The sequence below is a fragment of the Aureobasidium melanogenum genome, assembly GCF_000721775.1.
Source record: "Aureobasidium melanogenum CBS 110374 unplaced genomic scaffold scaffold_16, whole genome shotgun sequence".
In the NCBI taxonomy this organism is placed as follows: domain Eukaryota; kingdom Fungi; phylum Ascomycota; class Dothideomycetes; order Dothideales; family Saccotheciaceae; genus Aureobasidium; species Aureobasidium melanogenum.
The window spans coordinates 178,956-202,961 of record NW_024470068.1 but is presented as its reverse complement, the minus strand read 5'-3'; the positions used below and the strand labels follow the sequence as shown (position 1 = coordinate 202,961).

General features: G+C 50.7%; 5 protein-coding genes across 5 annotated transcripts; 1 reads left to right on the top strand and 4 right to left on the bottom strand.

Annotated features, from left to right (window-relative positions):
* Positions 1 to 1,519: 1,519 nt before the first annotated feature.
* On the bottom strand, positions 1,520 to 4,552 carry M437DRAFT_52496 (uncharacterized protein; the record flags this gene model as incomplete). Its single annotated transcript, XM_041022368.1, has 6 exons — positions 1,520 to 2,908; positions 2,956 to 3,473; positions 3,526 to 4,130; positions 4,189 to 4,277; positions 4,331 to 4,423; positions 4,523 to 4,552. 6 exons carry the CDS (start codon positions 4,550 to 4,552, stop codon positions 1,520 to 1,522), a joined length of 2,724 nt encoding a protein of 907 aa, XP_040878152.1.
* An 817-nt stretch (positions 4,553 to 5,369) lies between these two features.
* Positions 5,370 to 11,165, bottom strand: M437DRAFT_52382 (uncharacterized protein; the record flags this gene model as incomplete). The annotated part of the gene is made up of 7 exons (XM_041022343.1): positions 5,370 to 5,636; positions 5,687 to 5,800; positions 5,853 to 6,417; positions 6,709 to 8,719; positions 8,822 to 9,791; positions 10,040 to 10,041; positions 10,280 to 11,165. The coding sequence occupies 7 exons, from the start codon at positions 11,163 to 11,165 to the stop codon at positions 5,370 to 5,372; spliced, it is 4,815 nt and encodes a 1,604-aa protein (XP_040878151.1).
* Positions 11,166 to 14,231: 3,066 nt separating this feature from the next.
* Positions 14,232 to 15,092, bottom strand: M437DRAFT_52453 (uncharacterized protein; the record flags this gene model as incomplete). The annotated part of the gene is made up of 3 exons (XM_041022359.1): positions 14,232 to 14,730; positions 14,782 to 14,824; positions 14,885 to 15,092. 3 exons carry the CDS (start codon positions 15,090 to 15,092, stop codon positions 14,232 to 14,234), a joined length of 750 nt encoding a protein of 249 aa, XP_040878150.1.
* A 900-nt stretch (positions 15,093 to 15,992) lies between these two features.
* On the top strand, positions 15,993 to 17,852 carry M437DRAFT_76697 (MFS transporter; the record flags this gene model as incomplete). Its single annotated transcript, XM_041026672.1, has 3 exons — positions 15,993 to 16,251; positions 16,305 to 16,977; positions 17,030 to 17,852. 3 exons carry the CDS (start codon positions 15,993 to 15,995, stop codon positions 17,850 to 17,852), a joined length of 1,755 nt encoding a protein of 584 aa, XP_040878149.1.
* A 1,533-nt stretch (positions 17,853 to 19,385) lies between these two features.
* On the bottom strand, positions 19,386 to 23,612 carry M437DRAFT_52529 (uncharacterized protein; the record flags this gene model as incomplete). Its single annotated transcript, XM_041022372.1, has 3 exons — positions 19,386 to 22,308; positions 22,355 to 22,464; positions 22,515 to 23,612. 3 exons carry the CDS (start codon positions 23,610 to 23,612, stop codon positions 19,386 to 19,388), a joined length of 4,131 nt encoding a protein of 1,376 aa, XP_040878148.1.
* Positions 23,613 to 24,006: the final 394 nt, after the last annotated feature.

The following is a 24,006-nucleotide window of genomic DNA, read 5'->3' as shown; positions in this document are numbered from 1 at the left end:
CGCTGCTGCAGTGGAAAGAGTCAATCGTGCCAACACCGCTCTCGAAAAAGCACACACAGAGTCGATTGATGCCCGAGTCGCTCTGCGCCTTGCTCAGGCCAACACTGACAATACACACCCCGGTGCTGATGATCAAGCCTTGAAGCATGCTCAAAGTGCTGTTTCACGTGCCGATGAGGCTTATCGAAAGTGCCAGTCGGAGATTATCCAAGCACATATTGCACAAAGCAAGGCGGAGTCCGATGCTAGACTCGCTAGCTCTGTTGCTCAGCAATCAACTTCTCGGAGTGATGCTGTTCAGGGGAAAGATACATGGAAGGGCAAGGGCAGAGCTGAAGAGTCTGACTCTTCATTCACCAACCAGGAGGAAGAGAAATTGAAGAAGAAGGATACAGTCGAAAAGTCTGAGTCTGCATCCGCCGATGGCCAGAAGACTCGCAATCCATGGAAGACCATCCAACGCACTCTTCGTCGTGGTTCTTCCAATGAGCAGAAGCCCAGACGTTCCCAATCGGCGCCCACTCTCCATTCGCCCAACCCTTCGCATATGGCCCATGTCCCAAAACCAGATTCACCTGTGAAAGGGAAACTTGGGTGGCGATTTGGCAGAACCCACGCTTCCACCACAAGCGGGCCATCAGGTAACAACGCTGGCGGCGCGCAGATTGGCACTGCCAGTAGCTCAGCAATGACCAATCTTGACGGTGCAGGCCATGGCAATGCCAGTAGTTCCCAGCCTGTGAACACAAACAACGCCGAGAACGGAACTGACGACTCACAGAGTCCTGGCAACTCACAAAATGTCAAATCCCAGGGTACACAAACTCTTCCAGCAGGCGAGACTGGCAAGAAACCAGGAATTGCTCGCAAGATGAGTTCCGACCTCTTCAGCAAGCTGAAGAAAAAGTGATGTGTCACATCGAGGCTTCTATCCTGTTTTCTCTGCAGCGCGAGGAGTCTGAGATGGAGGGGTTTTTCCTTTGTCATGTGAAGTCGAGTGGTCGGTCTTTATCTCAAGTCTGTTGAGACTTTGGTGCATGTCGTCTGTCTTTTACTCTTGGTGGTTGAAGGGTTGATACATTCCTTTTAAGGTATTCCAATCACATTCTTTTCTCTTTCTCTTGTCATACCATACTCTGTCTTCTTGCTGCTCGTCTCAAGAGCTTCCTCCGTGCTAGATCTTATCGTTCCGTCAATCGCATACGTCTTCCCGTGTGGTCTTATGAGTCAAAACGAGGAGAGGGCAGTAATGTAAACAGTAAACATCTTGATTGGTCTTTGGGGGAATATACAGAAGAACCATGAATAAATCCACAAACGAAAAAAACGACAAACGAGAAATATCAAGGAAGAGACAAGAAGAACTATACAAACAAACAAAAAAAAAAAAAAGGAAGATCCGAAAAGCACAAGGGAGAAAGTCAACATTACCTCCCTGTGTTTCCTTTGCCCTTCTCCACCTCTCTCAAAAGACAATAATGTGCTGTAGGAGTATTAGATAAAGAGGAACCAGAACAGATTACTTGGCCTGATAGACACCAGAAACAACCCTCCTGACCTCGGCAACCCTCTTCCAGTTGCCACCTTCGGCAGTCGCCAAACTCTCGTCCGCGAAGGGATCAGCTTCTTTAGCTTCCTCCTTGACACTGATGCCTAGTCCTGTTCCCAAGTCTGCACCAACGACTTCCCATTTGGCCTCGATATGTCCTGGCTTGGCTTCGCCTTCTGGAGTCTGGAAGCGAGCCAGAAGCTTGCCGGGAGTAGAGGACAGAGTGATGTTGCCGAGTTGCCAGTAGATGAGATTCTTGGTCTTATCAAAGTTGCCGACTGGTTTGGAGAGGCAGGTGGTGGCTTTGGAGGTGGGGTCGAGGTAGAGCATCAAGACCACGTTTTGCAGGGTGACGCTGGTCTGGCCAGCAGGCAGGCTGAATGCTGGGTTCAAGCTATAGCTGAGGATAGCAGAGGTTTGCGTTGGCTCAATCTTCCAGGCAGGAGTTAGGAGAAGAGGTGCAGCCGTTGCGCCAGGGTTGGAGACTTGGTACTTGAATGCCACGGCAGTCTTGGAGATGCCGCCGAGGTTGACGCTGTACTCGCCAGATTGCTCCCCAGCGGCAGTCAAGAAGGCAGGGTTAGGGGCCACCTTTTCCAAGCTCGAGAAGCCATCTACGCGGATGCTCTCATGACCAAAGGGAGATGAGAAGTTGGTTGGGTTGTAGGCAAGTGCAATCTCACCAATGGTGACACTACGTGTAAGTTGACCTTGGTCAAACCAAGCGCTGACGGTCTCAATAATGGAGCTGTTGAGACCGGGTTCATGCAAATCGGGGTGCTTGTTAGTCTGGCTCTGCGAGCTGCTGAGGGAACGACCGGAGCGAATGGAGCCTGCGTCGTAGTCGCTTTCGCCGATGCGCGAGGCTGGGCGTGCAAAGACGTTGGCTGCGATGGCTTGAGCGGAGCCATGGAAGGGCGAGAAGGCAGACGATGATGATGCGAAGCCGGGGGACGAGGGGCTCTGGGCAGCCGGCAAAGACGAAGTCGAGATCTCCAGAGGGGCCCGTGTTGCCTCGTGGGTCTGGACTGCAGGCGAGATGGTACGAACGGGCTCTTCTTCGGTAGTAACGTCTGGAGTGGTGACTGGAGATTGACCGTATACACTAGCGCGCATATCACGACGGCCACGGACAGTGCCTGCTCTGCGCGAGGTTGGAGGAGGGGCTTGCATCTTGAGCGTGTTGGCCATGCTAGTAAGAGCAGCGTCTCCGCCCTCCTCAGCGATGGGAGCATTGCGAATGTCTAGCTTGAACTGGGGCTGGTTGGCATCATTCGCGTCTGCGGCCTCTCGTTCAGCCTGCGAGATGGGGTCGACGGCAGCTGGTGGCTCGGAGAAGCCTTGGCTGTCACGGATGGGCTATAAGAGTCAGTAACTGGAAATCAAATAAGATGGACTAGACTGACCTGCACAGGCTGTGTTGGTTGCATGGGCTGCATAGTCGCAGGGAACTCCGAGGCAAATGGTTGTGAGGTGGATTGAGGAGGCAACGAGGGTTGCGAAGGCTGCAGAGGCTCCTGCAAGTGCGAGCTGCTGCTCTGCTGGAAGGACTGGTGGTTTGACTCAGGCGCAAGACCAGCAGCAGCCAGTGACTGGGCAGAGCCATCAATGGGTGGTAACTCCTTGTCGCCGTTGGCAGTGCCACGGTATGACGAGTTGGTGTTGCTCGTGATAGTACGCAGAGGAGAACGAGGGCGGGTGGGCTCTTCGCTCTCTTCGAGCGGTGTGGGCAAGTCGCTGTTGCGTCCAAATCTACTGGACAGCGAGTTGAAAGCCGATGGCCTAGATGGCTTGCGCTCTGGCGACTCGGACGCTCTGTCGGGAATCATCTTGCTCTCACGGTTCTTTCGCCCAAGCAATGTGCCCAGTCTCTTCAATCCCTTGCCAGACTTCTTCTCGGGTTCGGAAGCCCGTTCTGCTGGTGCTGCGACTTTGTCAGTTCATCTTCGCAAGCCATTTGTCGCCGTCAAGCTTACCGCTTCCCGAGCGCATGCTTGCGCCATCATCGTGGTGCGAGCTGGGACCCAGCGAAGGAGGAACGAAAATGGATTGGCGGTTTCTGGCTCTTGTCTCTTTTGGTACCATGTCTCCGCTAGAGACACGTAGAGCGTATGTCTTGATCTCATCCGCCGTCTCGACATTCAACAAGATGTTCAGCACAGATTCAGCCGATACTCTCGTCTTCTCAATCGCGTCAATCTCGTGGGTTTGGAATTGAGTGAGCACATCTCTGAGATGGTTCAATCTGCTCTCGTCGAGAGCTTGAAGCGACTCGAAGACGTAGGGCGATTGAGAGGACCATTGCGATTGTGCGCCTTCAAGCTCAGAGTCGGCGCGAGAGGCGTTGGTGGATCCCTTGTTGTTCAAACGTTCCGACTTCTTCTGGGCGTTCTCGACATCGCGGGCCATAGAGGCGAGATTGCCCTGGATGGTCGACATGGCCTGCATCTCACGATTGGTCGAGGCAAAGTCGCGCAGTGGTCGCTCAACGTCGACTTCAATTCTCTGGGCCAGGACTTGATGCGAATCGGCGAGCGTCTCGAGCGCAGAAGTAAGAGTAGTCCATGGTACCGAGAAGATGCTGGAATAACACGCGTCAGTCCTTGATCATGGTTTCGTGTCGGGATGGGTCGCGATACCCAAGATCTTGAATCGAGTCGCCTGGGGGTGATCGCCTCGCAAGCTTGTGCAGGCCAGCCGAGTATTGTTCCTCAAGTCTCCTTCGTTCCTGCCTGGTGTAAGCTCCTGTCGTGTTTGCGTGTTTCGTCTCGGCCGTCTTACTTGAAGCCAGTCGGCAATGTCAGAATTGAGACGGCCGACCTGTCGGACACGGTCGTTAAGAACATTGATGGCCTGGCCAGGCTCCAAATGGGCCTGTAATCGCAATTGTTAGCCCTTGCGCATTGGCTCTTGGCTTGTTGCTGTTCGTCGTGTGGCAGGACTTGGACGCCGGCGCAGCGCTTTTTGACATACCACCATGGTCGGGTACTCCTGTCTATCCATTGCGACTGATTTGCGCACTGGCAGAAAGCAATACAAGCAGGTACGAATACGTTGACAATGAGTGTGGTGTTTGGGTTCCTGCAAGAGAGGCAGGCACGAACCCATTCAATCCGCACCGCACCTGCCGGCACGCCCGACAGCAACGTCACTAGCCGCGGTTCCGCCAACCACCTCTTGCTGCACGAACCATCCAAAAGCCATCCCCACACGTTTGCAGCCAAGCAACGACGAAACTATAGTTCTCACTCTAACACCGATTGTTCATGCCAGATCATCCTTCTGCCTGTGAGCCACGACACATGTCAATGAACCTAGACATAGAGCTGAATGGAATTATACCTAGGCAAGACCAATCGAAGAAGCAAGCCTATGATCCTGCTAGGAACATAAATTGCGAGACCATGTCAAGATATTGAAGATACAAAGCATTCATTCCGATAATATATGAGATACAAGAAAAGAATAGTCCAATGTATCGCTATGCAGTGCGTTACAAGCAAGCAAAAGATGAGATTAGAAACAAACGACACGACCAGAGATCTTGAAAAGAAAAAGCACAATGAGCCTGTTCCATGCTATTTCGCCAATCCCAAAGGTAATCAAAAACTCCTTCTCCTTGCCCTCTGCTCCTCGCAAAAAGAACTGATCATTGCAATGATGGGTGAAAACAACATGACAGCCGACCCAATCAAAAGCATTCATAAAAGCACCTGCTCAACGCCTTGTGCGCCTAGTGACTTTCATCCTTCTACAACCATCTTTTCCTCTGACTCGAACATGTTCCTGCTCTTCCTTTCCGTGTCGCCAGATTCGACTTTCATTTCTTCTGCTTCATAAATTCGATAGGTTGTTTGGGGTCCGCAGGGTCCAGGAACGTTAACATCACAGTACTGAGCTCCTTGAAGTCGACTGGCTTGGTCACGTAGCTGTTGAATCCAGCATCTACGCATTTGGCGTAAACATCTCCCATGACGTTGGCCGACAGGGCCACGATTGGCAGGTAAGGTTGTTTGTTCTTCTTCTCCCACTTGCGAATCTCTCGGCAAGTCTGATAGCCATCCTTGTTGGGCATGTGAAGGTCGCACTGCAATCTATGTTAGTGATGCTCGGACTGAACCACTAGAGCGTGCTTACTAGAATGATAGAATAGTATCCGTGAGGGTTGGCAAACACCTTTTCGGTGCATTGTACACCATCCAATACTGTGTCGACCTTGACGTTAACCTTGCTGAGGAATTTGAGCAGAACCTGCGAAGATCGTTAGCAATGATCAGATTCGAACTCCAATTGTTTTGCCCACCATTTGATTGACTCTGTTATCTTCCACCAGTAGGACTCGCTTATTCTTGTTGCCCAATCTGCGTGTCATTTCTTCGTACACTTGCTTCTGACTAACAGCCACTTGCTGAGCTGAATCTTGGTTGCGATCGGTGCTCATTTCGCGCTCCTTGCGTGGGTCAAAGATGGCAGCAAACTTGCTTGGTTTGAGTGGCTTGAAGATGAATTGCATCCTGCGCTCCTTGGCCAAAGCATCGTAGTCAAACTGCGGTGCTTGCTCGACGAGCTTTCGTCGTTGTTGCAAATCCGTAATGAGCACTAACTGCGTCGACGAATGAGGAGCTGAAGTGAAGACTTGCTGCACAAACGCAATGATCTCCGGTACCGATTGAAGGACCAAGACAATGTGCGAGAATATCATGGGATCATCCCCTCCGATCATCTTCTGGCATTCCATCACATTTTCCCTAGCTGTGATCTTGTGTGGAATGTTTTTGGGCAGCGTCATGTCCATGTGTTGGACCGTTGCTTCACGAGCATGTTTGAGAGGGCAAACAACCAGGATTGAGTACATGGGAGGCAAGTGGCTACCGCCAGGTGTGACCATTCGGATGGTCGCATGTGGACCACTCGTTTCGCTAGCAGCCGAACTTCCTGTGTCGACGCGGCTCAACTTGCTTTCAGAAGGCATTGCCAAATCAATCGGTGGCGATAGTGACATGAGTGATGGATCAGGTACAAACGAAGACGCAGAAGACCTGGTTGACTGAGCACTACCCACGGTACCGGCTCTGATTGATGGATCCGAGCTTCCTGAAGATGATGCCACTGGAGATGGTCGATCAAAGTCTGGCGATGACAAGTCCGTGCCATCTGACAATATCTTGGGCGAGGCCCTGAGAGGAAGATTGAGCGTGTTGGATAGCCTGGGGTCTTGCGTTATTGTCGGCACAGGCGAGGGTGTCATGGGTGTACCAGGTAGTAGTGCAGGGCCTGGAGTAGCAGGGGGCGGAGGCGGCTTGTCGTCTCCAGTTGGCAAAGACGTTTTGATGACAAAAGTGAAGGTAGCACCTTTACCAGGAACACCTCTTGCATACATGTCACCTCCGTGCAATTGGGCGAGTTGACGTGAGATGACGAGTCCGAGTCCTGTGCCACCGTGTTGACGAGTACTACTTCCGTCGATCTGACTGAATCGTTTGAACAGGTATTGTGCCTCCTTCTCTGTGAAGCCCTGGCCGGTATCCATGATCTCGAATCGAATGTACATTGAATCATCAGTAGGTAGATTTTCTTCATCCTGAGGCACGCTGCAGCGAACAAAGACTTCACCAATCTGCGTGAACTTAATCGCATTGCCGATGATGTTGAGCAGGATCTGGCGAATGCGGAAACGATCACCCTTGATTTGAGAGGGTACGTTGGGTTCGACAAGATAATTAAGCTCGAGTCCTTTATCAATAGCCATTGCAGAAGTCAGGTCGTTAACTTCTTCGATCAGTGAACGCACGTGCATCCAATCCATGTTAAGTTGAATCATGCCAGCCTCAGCCTTTGAAAGATCCAGGATGTCATTGATAAGGCCACGCAATCCTTCGGTAGAAGCTCTAATGATGTTGACGTGCTCCATTTGTTCCGAAGTCAAACTGCTATCAATCAAGAAGTTGACCATACCCGTGATACCATTGAGAGGCGTGCGAATCTCGTGAGACATGTTACTCAAGAAACGAGACTTTTCATCCATGGTTTCCTTCAAGTCACGTTCTAGAGCCTTGTGGTCATTGATGTCGGTGCAAGTACCATACCAAGTCTCCTCTTCGTCTTCTTGAAGATCACGCTCTGCGAGCAGAACCCTAACAAGATGCCACCTGTACTCGCCGTCCTTTGAACGCAGCCTGACTTCAGTAGAATAAGAAGGCTTTCCATCAGCGTCTCTTGAGACCTTGAGGATACCAGTCGAGGCCAGTTGGGACAGTCTTGCTTGAGGTAGCTGAGTGGTAGGTGACGTGTTGAGGGGACTCGTAGGTGCACGCTCTGTGTCTGACGAAGCGGAGGATTGAGCTGACGATTGAGCTGAAGAAGAGTGGGCTCGTTGTGGCTCAGGCGGTACAGTAGTGGGGACATTAGTAGCATTCACCGAATCATTCTCGAAAGCCGGTAGCCTGCACTTGACGATGTCATCTGGATGAACGTGCTCCATGAAGCCGATACCCAAAGCCTGAGACTCGTCTTGGCCGGAATAGTTGAGCCATTGCGAATTGCAGAAGGTGATACCCCTCGATTTGTTGACAGTGAAAACTACTTGAGGGCTTGAATTGGCCAATGCTCGGTACTTTGCTTCAGAAGCAGCAGTCTCTTGCTGACGTGCAAGGTTCAACTCAGCCAGATGTTGTTCGTGGAAGTCCATGTTGGTGCCGATCCAGTGAACGATGTTTTGCTTCTTGTCCTTCAATGGCGCAGCTCGAACATAGAACCAACGGTAGTTACCATCGAATCTTTGTAGACGGATCTTTTGTTGCAATTGCTGACCTGTTCTCAACGATCTATTCCAGCTATCCATGTACTTGCTTCTGTCTTCGGCATGAATTGCTTGCCATGGCTCTTTCAAGACCTGCCTAGAATCATGCCCACGGTAAACCAAGAACTTGGAATTGACCCAGGTCAGCGCACCAGAACCAGGAGCAGCGGTGAAAATTTGCACAGGCAGAGAGTCAATGATTGTACGCAGTAATCGCTCAGAAGGTGGAGGCATATCTTCGGAAACCGACGATGTCCTGACATGAGTAGAAAGCCCAGGTGTTCTAGGGCCTGGCGTAGTTGCAGCTGGGAGACCTTGGAAGGACGAGCTGAAATCGGCACCGTAGGAGTGCAGGACAGAATGGCGCTTGTCTCCACCTTCCGCGACGATCGTCGGAGGAGGTGCGTTGCTGCGGAAGCTAGGCTTTCTTGAAACAGAGTTCTCGGCAGTGCGTGGAGGACTTTGCTCACGACCGGCGGATCTGAATGGAGACTTGTCTTCTATTGCTGAACGTTGTTGTCTGGGTCGTCGTTCACTTTTTGGTGTAATATGCTCGTCGTCTGCACCGGAAATAGATATTCTCTTGCTTCTGTCCTTCGCAGGAGTGATTAACGAAGTCTGGTTGCCAGCGACGCCTGATCGATGCTTCTTGGCGTCGAAGTAGCTGTCGACAATCTCCGACCCGCGAAGACCAGCTGGGGTACCAGCCACCGACTTGCTATTGGAATTGAGTCCAAAAGCCGATGGGTCCCATCCTGGGGTTCCAACTATTGAGCCAGAAGGGCTATGGCGAGACCGACCAGAGTAATCGGAGGGACTGGTCATACTACCTGATATAGAGCCTGCCACTTCGTCCAGGTCTGCGCGGATGAGATCATCCAAGTTGCCAGGCGCAATGTTCAATGGTGCAAAGCCGACGTTGTGTCCAGAGATGGATTTGCGGTGTCGAATACCCATGGCTTGGTTGTGCGCATTAGTGTACTGGTGAGCCATGTAGTAAGAAGTCGCAAGGTGCGGCCCAAGAAGTTTAAGCGATTGTACTAAATTCTGAGGGTATGGCACTGCCGGGCTGAGAATGGAAAGAATGGCAATTGGAGCTCTCCGTTCGCCGGACGATACTTGTGACACTGATTGTGCCCGGCTGTCCGGACGAGCCTCAGGGTTGGGAGATTGGTAGTTGTGCATTATTGGCGATAGGGTCGGATGAATGAGAGGAATGTGCACGACAGTATGAGCACGGTCGACACCAATAGCCTCTACCGGTTCTAAATGTGAATAATCATGAGTAGCCTCAGTGGGGTTGAAAGAGTCTTCGACACTTTCCTCTGCGACGAAGAAGGGGTTGTTTTCTGGATCGGCTTGCATGGCAGGTGAAGGTGCGGGTGATTGAGCCCAAGGCGAAGGTGGGTATTGCTCGTATTCCTCGTATGTTGAACCACGTCGCTTGTTGTTGTCAATCTGTGAGAAAAGTGTACGGAAATTGCCAAGATGTTGAGGGGCCTTGCTAGTGCTTTGAGGTGGATACGAAGACGATGGTGGTGGCTGCTGGACACTTGCTTTCGCCTGCCGTTGACCAGAGGAAGTGGTCTCGTCCTGTGAGCTGTTCGAAGAACTTTGACTGTCCTGACCGTTGCTTGAGTAGTCGCGGGTCAGTGTTATCAGCTTGCCTCTTTCCAACACTCTATTGATACCGCTTGAATCAATGAGACCGTCCAGCTCAGACTCCAGACCTTTGAGGATGGGGTAGACGGCCAACTGAGCGGGCTGACTGTAGCCACCGACACTGCTGAACTCAGGTTCGCTAATAGATGTACTGCGGTAGTTGTGACTGCGGTTTTCAAGACCTGGTGATGGCAGAGGGGGGTTAGTCAAACTGGGAGCATGGCTGAGAGTACGTGATAACAGGTTTGGTCGCAATGTAGAACCGGGACGCTGCGGTGTGTCGGCAGAAGTATATCCAGCGTAGGAATGGCGAGACTCAAGGTTGGGACGAATGCGACTGAGAGGAGATGGATCTGGAGTGGAACGTGGAGGCAAGGACACGATAGGAGGCGGCGGTGCCTGATTTGAACCCTGGCTTCCATTCGAATCATCCTCGCGGCCAGCAGCATTGAAAGTGGTCTTCTGGCCCCATGGCACATTCTCAATGTCATTTGAATCGGCGGGCAGGGCAAGACTCGCACGATCCGCCTTGTAGACATCGTTCATTATGTTTGCCACTGTTGACCACCAAGCCTCTAAGCCGGGTTCCGAGTTGAGCTGCAAGACAAGATCATAAACATTTGGCGTGGGGAAGCGAGGATCCTGATTGGGACCAAACTCGAAGCCTGAGGGAGCAAAAGCCGCACCGGAAGCGGCAGGAGTGGTTGCGCCAGATATAGGAGCACCTCCAGGGGTGCTGCTATCACCAGATTGTGCAGCCGAGACGGTTGGCGACAAAGCTGTGAAAGGTTGGTGGAACGAAGACGACCATGTGCGTGGGGTGCCAGGGACGTATGGGAAAGGGTACGAGGGTGTGCGCAAGGGCATGGCAGCCGGCGTAGCGGCGGCACTCCCGCGAATGGTACGAGAGGATGAAGATGTCGACTCGGTAGATGCAGTCTGGGTAGTAGCCAACGGGCTGCTGAAGGCGGCGGTCAGCGGGGAAACAGTGCCATGTTCTTCCTTGATAGGAGAAGGTCGACGAGGCACTTGGGCAGAAGTGTTGGAGCGGCTGACGGCAGGCGAAAGCGAATCGAGCTGAGGTTGATACAATTGCTGTTGCTGCTGTTGTTGAGCGGCTAGGTTGGCCTTTGCCCGCTGCAAATTAGATGTCATCCTGGCAGTCACAGCAGCACGCAAGCGTGCAATTTCTGCTTCATCAGGACTAACCGAAGGAGCGCTTGGGTCCGGTGATTTGGATGGCTCTTTAATGGTGGGTGTATTTGAGCTGAGTGGCGGCGAAGAACGCAGCGTTGGTCGCGATTGCACTTTGGCGGCGGCAGTCACTGGAGCGGCGGCATTGGCGTCGACGGGGTGTGCAGGGGTCGCACTCGGCGTGGCGTCATCGTCGTCGTCGGCGGCATCATCGTTGTACGGCGGCGGCGGCATGTTCGAACGCATGTCGGAGCCGGCGGTTGTTGTAGGATGGCCACTCATCCCCCTTGGGGCTCGTAGTCTTGTTCAGCAAAGCAGCGCGCAGATGGAGTCGTCGACAAAGGACGCATCAGCAACTTTGGCAGAAACGACGACGACGAGAGCAACAGGAACGGGTGGAGACCAGACCGGGGACGGAGATGGAGAACGACACGGCTCGACGTGGGCTCGTCGTCGAGAGCGTGCGTGCGTGCGTGGGAGGAGGATTTGTGAATGGATCGAGAGATGCGACTCTAGGCCCTCGTCTCTCGTTGGTGCTATGAGACCTTCGATCAAGGCGTGTGGCAGCCGCAGACGCTTGAAACGCCAGCGCCAGCCCTCAAGTGCCTGCTTGGCCCTCGTCATCGCGACAAAACTCAAACCCAATTTTGCCAACAAGTCTGCCTCTGCCCAACCTAAAAGACGCTCTCGAGTCCAACTCGTCAACAAACCTGCATTTTTCCACAGCAGAATATCTCTTTACGCAGTGATCAAACGACGCACTTCATAACCATTACCCACTCGGGTTCGTGGTTCGGTAGCAAACCTCAGGTTCCTCTCGGTCGGCTTGGTCTCCATGCAACGTTTGTGCATTATTTACGCTCTCGAACCACCACTCCCGCAATCGCTGCCTCACAATTTCACATCCCCTCCTCGCAATTCATTTGTCGTGCCTTAGATTCCCATCTCTTGACTCGTTCTGTTTACAAGCCTGCTGTCCTCGACTCAGCTCGAAAAGCAGTCGACAGGCTGTAATCGTCGATGGCTTTGTCCAGACCGTGTCGGAACGGTCTCGCCATTGTCTGGTGGCGCTTCCAGACAAACATATATGCATGTCCGCTCACTGCTTGCAGCCGACCTTTGGCTCTGGCCATGTGTCCCCTGATCTTCGATCCACATCGAGTAGCTAATTATTATTGATGTTATAGAGGTTCCTGCTGCTCAAGTGTTGTTCTCTGCGTTGTCCGACGACGAGATTTCGTCCCGAATCTATCCGCACCCATCGCTATAAATCACGCGAACATTATCCTCAAACGAGGCTGACAACAACAATGCATACAAGTATTTGCGACCTTACAGATGCAGTTGTCCGTGACAAAGCCCATGCACGGTTAATAGTAACCCTTGTATGGAGTGCGGTTTTAGTATTTACAAATGGTATTGATAGATGAAGCCTAGACCCAACTGTCCACCTCGCTCTCTAACCGGCTCTCCACACACGACACTTCTCAATCCCCGTCCCTATCTACTTTAATCAGCCCCAGATTTTGAACGAGTATTTGTCTGTTCCGGCTACGGTTCATCTGCTGTCAAATTGAACAGAGGATACCATGAGCAAGAGCCACCAGAGATGCGCGCAGTTCCCACGGGCCAGCGGACTTTTCTCCGCAGCCGGCACCGATATGCAACACTCAAATTGATACACTGCCGTCACCAACTTGTCGCTGCGATCGAAGAAACATTATTTCTCGTGAGCTCAAAAAAAAAAAAAGATAAATTCAGCCACGATGTCATTTTTGCTGTTGTAAACAGAGTGGCTTGTATATCCCCTTGATTTTGATGGAAAAGATCGGTAAACCCTCATTGCCGATCACCTGTCACGATCGTCAGCTGGCAGATCGCGGTTCCAGCAGTGAGCGGCTTGTGAATTCACAATCGTCTTCGCATGAAGGACCCGTTCAACTGTCATATGAAGTACCGTGACAAAAAGTCTCCGAGTGGCCTCCTGAAGTACAACCTTCGACTACGGTAAAGTTGAATTTCGGGTTTGCCAATTGTTGATTTGTCGGTCTCTCGTTCTGCCAAAAATAACTAGCAAAGCATTTGGAAGCCAACGATGATTGTTGGGAATACATAAGCGTTGCATACACCAGGTTTGTGTTGCCTTCAGCGTGTCTAACACCAGTGTACAAAGCATCGCCTTAGTTCTCTATGTCTATGTAACGTGAAAGTTGTTAGAGATAAGTATTTGCATAGCTATGCAAAGCCTCTTGGTCATTCGAGTGCAGAAATTGTTGTTAGTTGTTATTAAGTTTAGTTAAAAAGTGGCGGGCTGTCCCTGATGGACTAATGTGGCCTATTCTTTGAGAACGAGAATTTGAACAGAGTCCCACCAACATGATGATGCAAGGTCGCAAGGCACCCAAAAGCATTCCAAGGTCGTGCAAGATCAACTATAGTATAGCATGAACCTCATAGATATAACATGGCTTCGATGGGACCCTCGCGATACCATTTCGATGTGGTTGAGGATCCGACCCTGTCGTGAAGACAAAGGATCTGATGATAATGACCTTGCCTCATTGGGTATAAGGACCAAAATTGGCCAAAAGATGCACAGTATGATAAATGAATACAGTAGCGGCCGAAAGCGGACTTGGATTCGAGACTTTTGTGTATGTGCTAACCTGATTGTACAAAATGCAATCCGCAGACAGTACTGCAACGACTATCGTGTCATTGTTTTCGCTGCACTTCAACACTAAGTTCAAACGAACATTCGAATGAAGAGCCAGTAAAATCCGATGGAGTCGGATTCCCTTGGTATGTGTGGTCAAGGGTGGCTCTTCTGCTTCGTTGCAGTGTGAACAGATTTCGCTCCACTCGCATGTATTGTTTGATAGATATACGTCCTGGCAACACAGACTCGACAGGAGCACACGATATGCCAGGTGAGGTTGCTTTGGTATCGTGAAGGAAGTTTGAGCACAGATTGGCCAGCATATAAGACGTATCGGCACACTGTCTCTGATATCCTTAACGAGCCGCTCAGCTTGTTCTACGCCACTTGGTTGCATCTGTGGCGTCTTCCCCGTCGACCTCTTCGCCAGCGTCGGCGTCCTCGAATTGATCGGCAGTTCTCACTGTGCCAGCACCAGCACCAAGGATTCCACCTTCGGGCATGCGGAATTCACCATTCTCGTCCATGAAATCTTGGATGTTCTCAGAAGTGATCCAGCCACCAGTTCCTGGCTCAGGCTCCTGCTCGTGTTCTTGATCATCGTCCTCATCTGGATCGGGGTGTAGGTCGGCACAATTTGACACGGCGGTAAAGAGTTTCTCAGCAGCATCGATTGGGTTGCTGTCGCCCTGAGGCTCAGGGGTCAATAGGAGTTCAACAGTCTCGAGATCGTCGTCGGCGGTTTGCGAAATGTCGCTGAGGCATAGTTGCAGGTAGAGGGCGTTTTGCTGGCGTGCGTGTAGAGAAATGGTTCGGTATGGAATCTGAATACCATGACCGGCGCTGGTGCTCCAAAGAATAAAGAAACTGATGGTTGTTAGTAAGGATCCGAAAAAGAGGTAGACAGGAATAGCCTACTCTGATGTCACCCAAATCTGAATGCGCGGGACGGTGACTTCGACTCGGGGCTCGTGGTCGTCGCCATTGGCCTGGGGGTTAGGAGAAGCGTGAGGAGCAGCACCAGGACCGGCAGAGGTGCGCAATGCTTGTAGAGCAGCGTTGGTGTTCAAGTCGTGTTCCGACACCTTCAGGACAGCATTTTGTACGTGGTGATGCAGGACAGGTTTGGCGTCGTAAAAGCTGCCCGGTGTTTCTTGTTGATGCGCCTCAAGACTGGTGTATTCGTCTTCACGCGGTATCGTATCAATGTCTCTCAGAGCGCCGCTCATGTTTGCGATGTTCAATGTGCTTGATGAATGCGACAGCGCGTCAAGCTTCGACCCTGGCGCGACGAGCTTGCATTTGCATGTGAATGCTTGTTTGACTTGTTTGTTTCTACTCTAAAGTCTGTAATGTTCGATCTAATTTCATCATACTCTGACCACGCAGAGAGCAGAGTATACGCTATAAAAAGGCACAGTATGCTAGAAATCTAGATATATCCACAGATAGTCTGTATCTGTCGCGTTCTCAGTGGAAACTATTCTGTTTCTTGTTATTGTGCATTTTTACAGCTACACGCGTCACATACTTTAGCACGTGGGGAGGATCTAGCACGCAGGTGACAGAGCCTCCTCTAGTCCTCGTCCTTCACCCTCATAAATGTAGATTCAATCTTCCACTATCGCCACTATCGTAGTCATGTCGCTATTTTTGTCCATGTCACCCTTTCCATCATGTGCTTTGGCCCAAGGCTTACGGCACATTTGCTTTCGCTTATCTCGCGAAGATTTTGCTTGTTTTCTGGAAGAGTCAATGTTCCGTGGTTTCTTTCGCAAGCCTTCCCAATCTGGGTGACAGCTTGGCACAAACACGTTTCAGCCGAGGCTCAATCTCTCGGTACTCGCTAGACACTTCCTAATCTTCCTCAACATCCGCGGCCCTTCTACCAAATTTACACATCTCGTTGATTTCTTGCTTGATACACGGCCCCTCATAACCCCCGACCCACCGCATACATACTACACCTCGGTATGCTGACGACGAGTTTACTGACCCTAACGGCCAATTCTGTCTTCTCCCCCGATCGAAGGCCACGTCCCCCTTGTATATAGACAATAGTAGACCCACACCATGTAGAGTAGGCCTTTTCCTATTCTACCTTTATTTACAACCTCCATCCTCCCAGAATGGACTCCTCCGACTCCGACAAGGTGCAATCCACCTTCTCTCTCTTTCGTCTTGTCCGTGACCAAGCCCGTATCAGTCCAGAGGTTCTGGCCCATCGCTATGAGGGCTCGGGTACAACAGACGACCCCTACCTGGTCATCTGGATACCCGAAGATGCTGGCAACCCTCTGAACTGGTCCGCATTCTTCAAGTGGATTGTGACTGCGATTGTTGCATTGTCATGTTTCGCTACTGCCTTTGCTTCCAGTGCTTTCAGCGGTCCGTCCTTTCTCAGCGGATGCTGTGTCCTACACAATACTGATTGAACGCAGGAGGAATTCGTGAATTGGTATACGGCTTCCATGCTTCGACAGAGCTCATCACCGCCGGCGTCTCTCTCTTTGTTCTTGGTTTCGCTCTAGGTCCTCTCGTGTGGGCACCCCTGAGTGAGACCATCGGTCGTCAAAAAGTCTTCTTTATGACATTCGCGTTCTTCAGCGCCTTCCTTGCTGGCTGTGCTGGAGTCAACAACATCGGTAGTCTCCTCGTTCTGAGATTTTTCGCTGGCTCATTTGGTTCTTCGCCCTTTACAAATGCTGGAGGCGTTATCTCGGATATTTTCTCGGCTCAAGAGCGCGGTCGTGCTATCACTATCTTCAGTCTGGCGCCTTGCCTCGGTCCTGCCATTGGACCCCTTGTTGGTGGCTTCCTAGGCGAGAACGAAGGCTGGCGTTGGGTACAAGGCTTGCTAGCCATTTTTGCTGGTATTCTGTGGATTCTTGGCTCTTGCATCGTGCCTGAAACCTACGCGCCGGTTTTGCTCAGACGTCGTGCGGAAGCACTTTCCAAGAGAACCGGTATGGTCTACCAGACCAAGTTCGATGCCGAAAGAGGCCCCGTCTCGGCTAAGCAGATGGTTTCAACTGTTCTCATCCGCCCTTGGATCTTGCTCTTCACTGAGCCCATCGTTCTGCTTCTGTCCATCTACATCGCCATCATCTATGGGTAATGTTGTCTCCATCGTGGTTTCAGGGTTCCCAACTAACTCTTCTCGCAGAACTCTTTACTTGCTCTTTGCTGCATTCCCCATCGTGTTCCAGGTCCACCGTGGCTGGAGTGAGGGTGTGGGTGGTCTGGCTTTCTTGGGTGTCGCTGTTGGTATGTTTGGTGCCATTTGCTTTTCCCTCTACTCGCAAAGATGGTACACGGCATCGGCAGCCAAGCATGGTGGTTTCGCTCCTCCCGAATCACGTCTTATCATCGGCATGGTCGGTGCTGTCGCTTTGCCCATCGGCATGTTCTGGTTCGCTTGGACAGACGGCCCTTCTGTCCACTGGATTTCACCCATCATGGCTGGTGCACCATTCGGCTTCGGATTGACCACCGTCTTCCTCTCCGTGACAAACTACCTCATCGACGCCTATGTCATCTACGCCGCATCCGTCCTCGCCGCGAACACCGTTCTTCGTTCCCTCTTCGGTGCCGCATTCCCTCTCTTCACACGATACATGTTCGACCGACTGGGTATTCACTGGGCCTCATCCATCCCCGCCTTCCTTGCTCTTGTTTGCGTGCCTCTACCTTTCATCTTCTATAAGTTCGGCGCAAGCATCAGAGCTAGATGCAAGTACGCCTCTGCTGCCGAGCAGGCCGTCAAGATGTTCCTTGCAAAGGCTGCAGCAACAACTGTGACCGAAGTAGGAAGCAACTCGGGCAGTGACGATGACGTGGATATTGAGAAGACTGCTGAAGTCAAGGACCCATTGGAGCTTACAAGAGCCAAGACCAACGATACTGTCAAGGATGCTGCTGCGATTTACGAGGCCGGCCCTTACGACATCGATCGCGTCAACACTAAAAACTCGGTTTCGGGTCTTTGAGATGAGAAAACCGTTTTCCAATTATTACTATAATGATATGCATATTTAGACAGTTAGACTTTGATAGACTTCTTTGAGATACCCCTATATTCGAAACTCATTTTCTTCACAATCTTGGATCGTCCACCTCGTTCTCCTTATTCACTCATATCTGATATACCGCTATACCCTCCCCATGTGCTAAAGACAGTCACGACTTTGCAATTAACTCTTCTTCATTCGGATAAATAAGGGATACAATAAGCTATAAAAATGCATAATTGCAATCAAAATCCAAATCTAGCCATTGAGATAGCCAGCCTCTAATAGGGCTTTATCGGTGGAGACCACATTCTTCAGAAAAGAATTATGCATTTCTATAGCTACATTATTGTGGCTGACTCTTGCACATGGGGAGGACGCGTCAGAGTCAGATAGCATTACCTTGCTGAACAGTGATGGCGAGATCACAGCGTCATGTGCGATCATACGAAAGTGGCGTGGTATTGGATCAAATGATATTTGGATGTCATTATCGCGATTACGGAGCAATCAAGGAAGGAGCCGGAAGCAGATGTTGTACGTTTGGGAATAGAAAAAAAAGGAAGCTTCGGGACGACTGACGTGGCCCTGAGTTCAGTCATGAACATTGGACATCATGCCTATGGCATATCCTGCTACCAGAACTGGGAGAAATGAAAGAAAGATTGCCTTCTAAAGGCACGAGCTTCCTTGCAGCGACTAGCGAGGAGGATGCTGACTGAACAAATTCAGAGAGGACAAACACAGGTCCTCAAATCATGAAACCATATTGACCACAAAATAGCAAAACAAATCCCCGCCACCAGGGCTCAGTTGTAGAAAGCTCATCAGCGGGGAGAAAGCCACCATTTGAACCTGGTTTCATTTCAAGGTCAGAGCCTCAAGGGGCTCTGACATTTTTATAGTCCGACTCTGAGAATCGAACCAGTGACCTTCCAGCGGGGGTCGCCAACAACTTTGTTGGCGTGAGACCGCTGGGCCAATCCACCGCTTGTCGGTAAAGCGATGGTGGCTGGTGTGAGAGAGGCGATGGCGCTGGTATATAAGGTGAGTGAGAAAGTGAGTGGTTTTGCTTATCGGAAACCCCAAGTTGGGCGATTCTCTGGTCACTTTGAAGATGCTATATGCACTATACCAACAGAATGAGTAGGAACCATGTAATCATCACTGCTTTTCCTACTAGAGCAGGGCTTGTTGGCAAGTGGCTACACATGAAGGTTGCAGGTCTAAGACAACGATCTTGACAAGTCACCACGATGATCATGAAGCAATGGAGGAAGGAGCTGAAGAACAGCTGCATACAGAAGCTACAAGAAGGAAGGGAGATTTGATATGGCTGACGTCGCTTCTCAGCCGAAAACAGAAACCTAGAATCCAAGTCAGTCTATGAAGGAAAGCACTACCATCCATGCACTTACTATGACAACCAAAAGCGATATTAGCAGCGAGTGTTGACCAGCAACACAACGCCAATGTATTTCAGCACCCACCATCGCCACTTCTGGACTACTCTCAAGGAATTCTATCAAACTCATCCTTGACCCTCAGAACCCCCACCGCATGTTCATCTCCACCTTTCGCACTCAGCTCCATCCAATGCCGCGCAACAGCCATGGCCACAGGATCATATCTCTCACTAGCCGCCTCTCGATCCTTGTCCACATCTTTAAACACATCCTTGACCTTCGAAAATGGCGGCAAACAGATACCGAGAAGGTCTGGGTTTGTGAGGTAGAGTGTTGCAAGCTCGCGCTGGGCAGCAGGAATGCCTTCCTTGGCTGTTAGTTGCAGCAACATTGCTGCATCACTCATACTCAAGTCTGCAACCGAGGGATCGCTAGGTTGAGGAGTAGGTGGGGAGAAGGCAGCGGCATCGCGTTTTGCTTGTGCGGCAGAGGTCACACGCGAGTGGCCGCGGTTAAAAGTGTGGTGTTGGATGATTTGGTCGGCTGTCTCGATCATGCTTTGGCAGATCTCTTCTTTCAGGTCGAGGGCGGCAATGGTGGCGTTCCAGAAGGCACGGCCACGAGGCGTGCTGTCGAGGATATTGAGCGGGACAAGTGAGGCAATATACTGCAAGTCGCGGAACAAAGTCTTGGGCCTTAACTGCGGGTCTTGGAAAAGTTGGCGAAAGCTCAGTATGGTACTATCGTGGCCCAAAGCTGTTCTGGGAGCGCTCGAAGTATCGATTCGAAGACTAGGTCTACGTTGAGCAAACAGAATGGCGTCGGATTGTGATGCATTGTTCACATCTTCCAGTCCGCGGTCCACCCTATACGCCTTGAGCATGGATTGAAGCTCAAGAAGAATGTCAAGTTTGGCATAGGGGCTGGCTTGTAACTCGAAACGTCTCAAAAGCATGCGGAATACCTGATCAAAATCGAATGACAATTGAGAGACATCGCGTTTGTGCTCCGTCTCATCTGATGGTAGAACACCACACGGTAATCTGAGCTTGAGCATCTTGCGCATAGCTTTGTCCGTCTCACTTCCCGAGCGAAATAGGTCGTGGAAGTCACTCAGTAGCAAGCTGGTCAAGTTTTGCTTCAGCTCGTCCAGGAAAGAAGCTTGACTCTGCTGCAAGCATGAGTGGCGAGACAGCGGTCGTCCAGTTGACATGGGTGATAAAGCCCTTGACGGAAAGCTCGTAGCACTTGACGGAGATTGTGGTCCTGCACTGAAGCTTGACCATAAAGTGCCAGATGATTTATGAGTAAGAGTGGGACTTCGACAGCCAAAATAGTCGTGCGGGATGGACTTTGGACTTATACTTCTGGCAGTAAGGTTCGAGTGCATTGTGGTCCGTGATGAAGTAGTAAATCGACTCCATTGAGACGAAGCACAAGCCTCATATGACCCAGACACATTATTGTCGTACATAGATCGAAGCTTGGTCAATGCGCCAAGTTCAGAATTGGGTGTACCAACTCTGCTATAACATTGATCAGACAAGGTCTTCTGGTTCTCGAAGAGCTGACTCGACCACAGTATCGGGTTTTCGACGATGCTTTGACCTACGAAATGGTCGATGCATCTGGTAAGCTCAGAACAAAAACGATGTATCCGTCCTTCGGCCCTGCAGACTCTCTCCACACCGCGAGCTTGCATCCAACGCATGGTCATATCAATCTGGGTGTCACTGAGCTTGTTTGTGCCACCTCTTTCAACTGGAGCGGAAATTAGCTCAAGTGTTGCTGCTTCTGCTTTCAGTTGTACATTTTGGTTCAAAGACTTTGATGCACTTCGATGCCTGAGAAGAGGTTTCTTCTTGTCTGTTTTCGGGCGACTTGTTGACGCCATGACCCGTAGTGCTGTCACTACTTTACGCAATTCTTCATAGTGACCTGCTCGTTGGATGTCAGCAGTGTACCACATTTTCTCTCGTAGTCGGTCGTTGATATACGAAAGTGATCGTATCTCGGCTTGCTGCGAATTGATTCTGTCATTGATTCTCTCAATCTGAGCTTCTCCTTTTTGAATCTTGAGGCGACAGATATCGATAGAGTGATGAAACTCCTCTGCAACAGCCTGAATAATCTGCGATGTCAATGCAGGAGAGAGTGAGGTAGTCGTCTTGGCCAAGCGGAAGAATAGATGGGCCTGAGCAAAATCTCCTTGGTGGTAACAACTCGCTCTCGCGCTCTCGAACTGATTCAATAACGAGAAATGCACCGAATGATCATCCTTGGGCGTGGTTACAGTGTTCAAGGTGGCCACGGAGGAGAACCCATCCAAGAGGGTGACGATGCCAGTGCTTAGGAAGCCAAATGTTTCAGAATCAATAGGTTGCTCCGGGGAAAAGTCCATCTTCAGTCCATCGTAATCGACCTGGTGACTAGCGTAGTCGATCCAGGATGTTGTGCCGTGATTGATACACGTCTCGAGACATGTCCATTGCTCGGAAAACAAATCACACCTTTCCATGTCGGAGTGACCGCCAGTAGACACAGCCAATTCAATGCAAGCTTCTCTGAGTCTATGGCTAAAGCTGTCTCCGGCAGACAAAAATGCATGGTCCTGAGAGCGTCCCATTGGCGCCGCACTAGGTACAGAGAAACCAGTAGGTGTACCTACCTCAGGGACAACATCGCAACGACCATTCCTTGGTGAGGTAGGTTCTGAGGGAGACATAGTTTGGAAAAGAGACAATCCGGACACGGAGGATGCGGAGGACCTCAGAGTTGAGCCACGGAGGATGAGGAAACCACTGCAAAGATCGTGACTATTCTCTGGATAGAGAGAGTGAATCGCGTTGACCACTTCCGAAGCGCAAAGCATAATTTGTCTGTTGTAGCAGGAACTGCTGCCTGGAATGTTACTACCTAGATTCCTGGTATCCGGAACGGATACTGATTCCAGTGGACCCAGTCGGAAGAGGTCTACGATGGTTTCGATTTTCTCTATGAGGTGGGGCAAGATGGGAGAAGTTTGTTTCCTGTAACATATAAGATCAATGTGCAGGAAGGGTAGGCCTTACGTACCATGAGTAGGCAACACCCTCCATAACTTCTCGGGTACGAAGTGCTAGTTCATGTAGTATCCGCTGACGAACAGTTGACGATATGTGATGAGAGAGCAATAGACCATGGCTCTGTAGACACAATGAGTTCGGAGCGGGTATATTCTGTTTCTCTTACTCACCTCTGGACTTGTTATTAGTGACGACAAATATGACGCAAAGAGCCAACGAGTACATAAGAAGTACGGAGCTGCTTGTTGCTGCTGAGAAGAGGGGTCCAGTCTTGCAACAATGGACTTTGCCAAGCTTAAGACACTGTTTGGGATAAGTCTTGTTAGCTGATTGTCCTTGAGGAGGGAGAGCAATTTCTCGATCGCTGTAGCAAAGAAGTCATCAACGGCCTTTGCATCATCATTAGGAAGGCCCGAGGAAGGTTGGACCTTGTTCCGGAACGCACGCCGATCTGCGTGGTAAAGAATAAAGTCTCCGTCTCTCATTGTCTCCAAAAGCCAAGTGTCAAGGTAATGACGAGCCGTATTGTCCAGCTGTCCAAGGTGCGCGTTCATGACAGCGATCACAAACTTGTCACTTCCTGCCTTCTGGTAGGACAAGAGACCAGCACAGATGATTCCCCAAGCACTCGAAAGTGATTCATCACGGGTGTGCCCATCCGTAGGGATCAATTTCAGTAGCAGGCCAAGGACATCTGACCGGGAAAAGTCCAAGAACCGTTTCGTATCCTCATGCTCGGTCCTGTCTGATGGTTGCTTGAGATGGTTACCGAAGATTGAGGCTCCGGTCAAACTTTGACAATATGGCCTGGATAGAGTTGCGAAGGCGAAATCTGGAAGTCCTAAAAGACGGTCGAGAAGGAAGAACGGATCAAAAGAGACACGAGATAGAAACGTTAGTAAGGTCTCACGAGTACCCGGCGACACGCCATCCAGAAAATAACCACTTCGGTAGTCCGGCGTATGATTGTTCACATCCTTGGGTAGAGGAGACTGCGTGTCCCATTCGTTACATGCCTGCCTGAAAATGTGAAAGGCGTCGAAGAGAATGGAAAACTTGCTCCGGTTCCCAGATTGGATTGACTCGGTGAGTTCGTATCGTAGACCCTTCGCGCCTTCAACCATCCGGTTCCTGGCCTCGCAAGATATTCCTAGCCGGTGCAGTCGGTGCTCAATGGAGTCGCTTTTGCGCTTTTGGTATTTCTGCAAACGCCTGAGGTAAGCCAGCTCAGCCATAGTTGTCCTTGGTGAGTCTTCTCGTTGTGCCATGTTGAAGGCTTCTTCTACTAACACTCCAATCTGATGGCAGACGGTTTTTTGTGATGGTGATGGAATACTATTGTAACATTGTGAAACGCGTTATATTGTACGGTAAACACCCAGACGATGAAGGATCTCAAGGTAGTTAAAGAGCCACGACACTGCTGTAGTGAAGAATGGTTAGCTGCTGTCGTATCGTGGACGCCGGATAGATGCCAGCTCATTCAACAGCAGCTTGTGATTAGTACAGAATGATGCAAGCTACCGATTGGTTGTGGAGTAGAAGGAATTGTCCGGACATGATCGATACGTACGAACTGAGTAAGTAGAAAATTCGGAAGGATCAAATGCCTTCTTGATCAACGGGATGCCGTGAAGCAACGAGGCATTCCAGTCGTAAGGA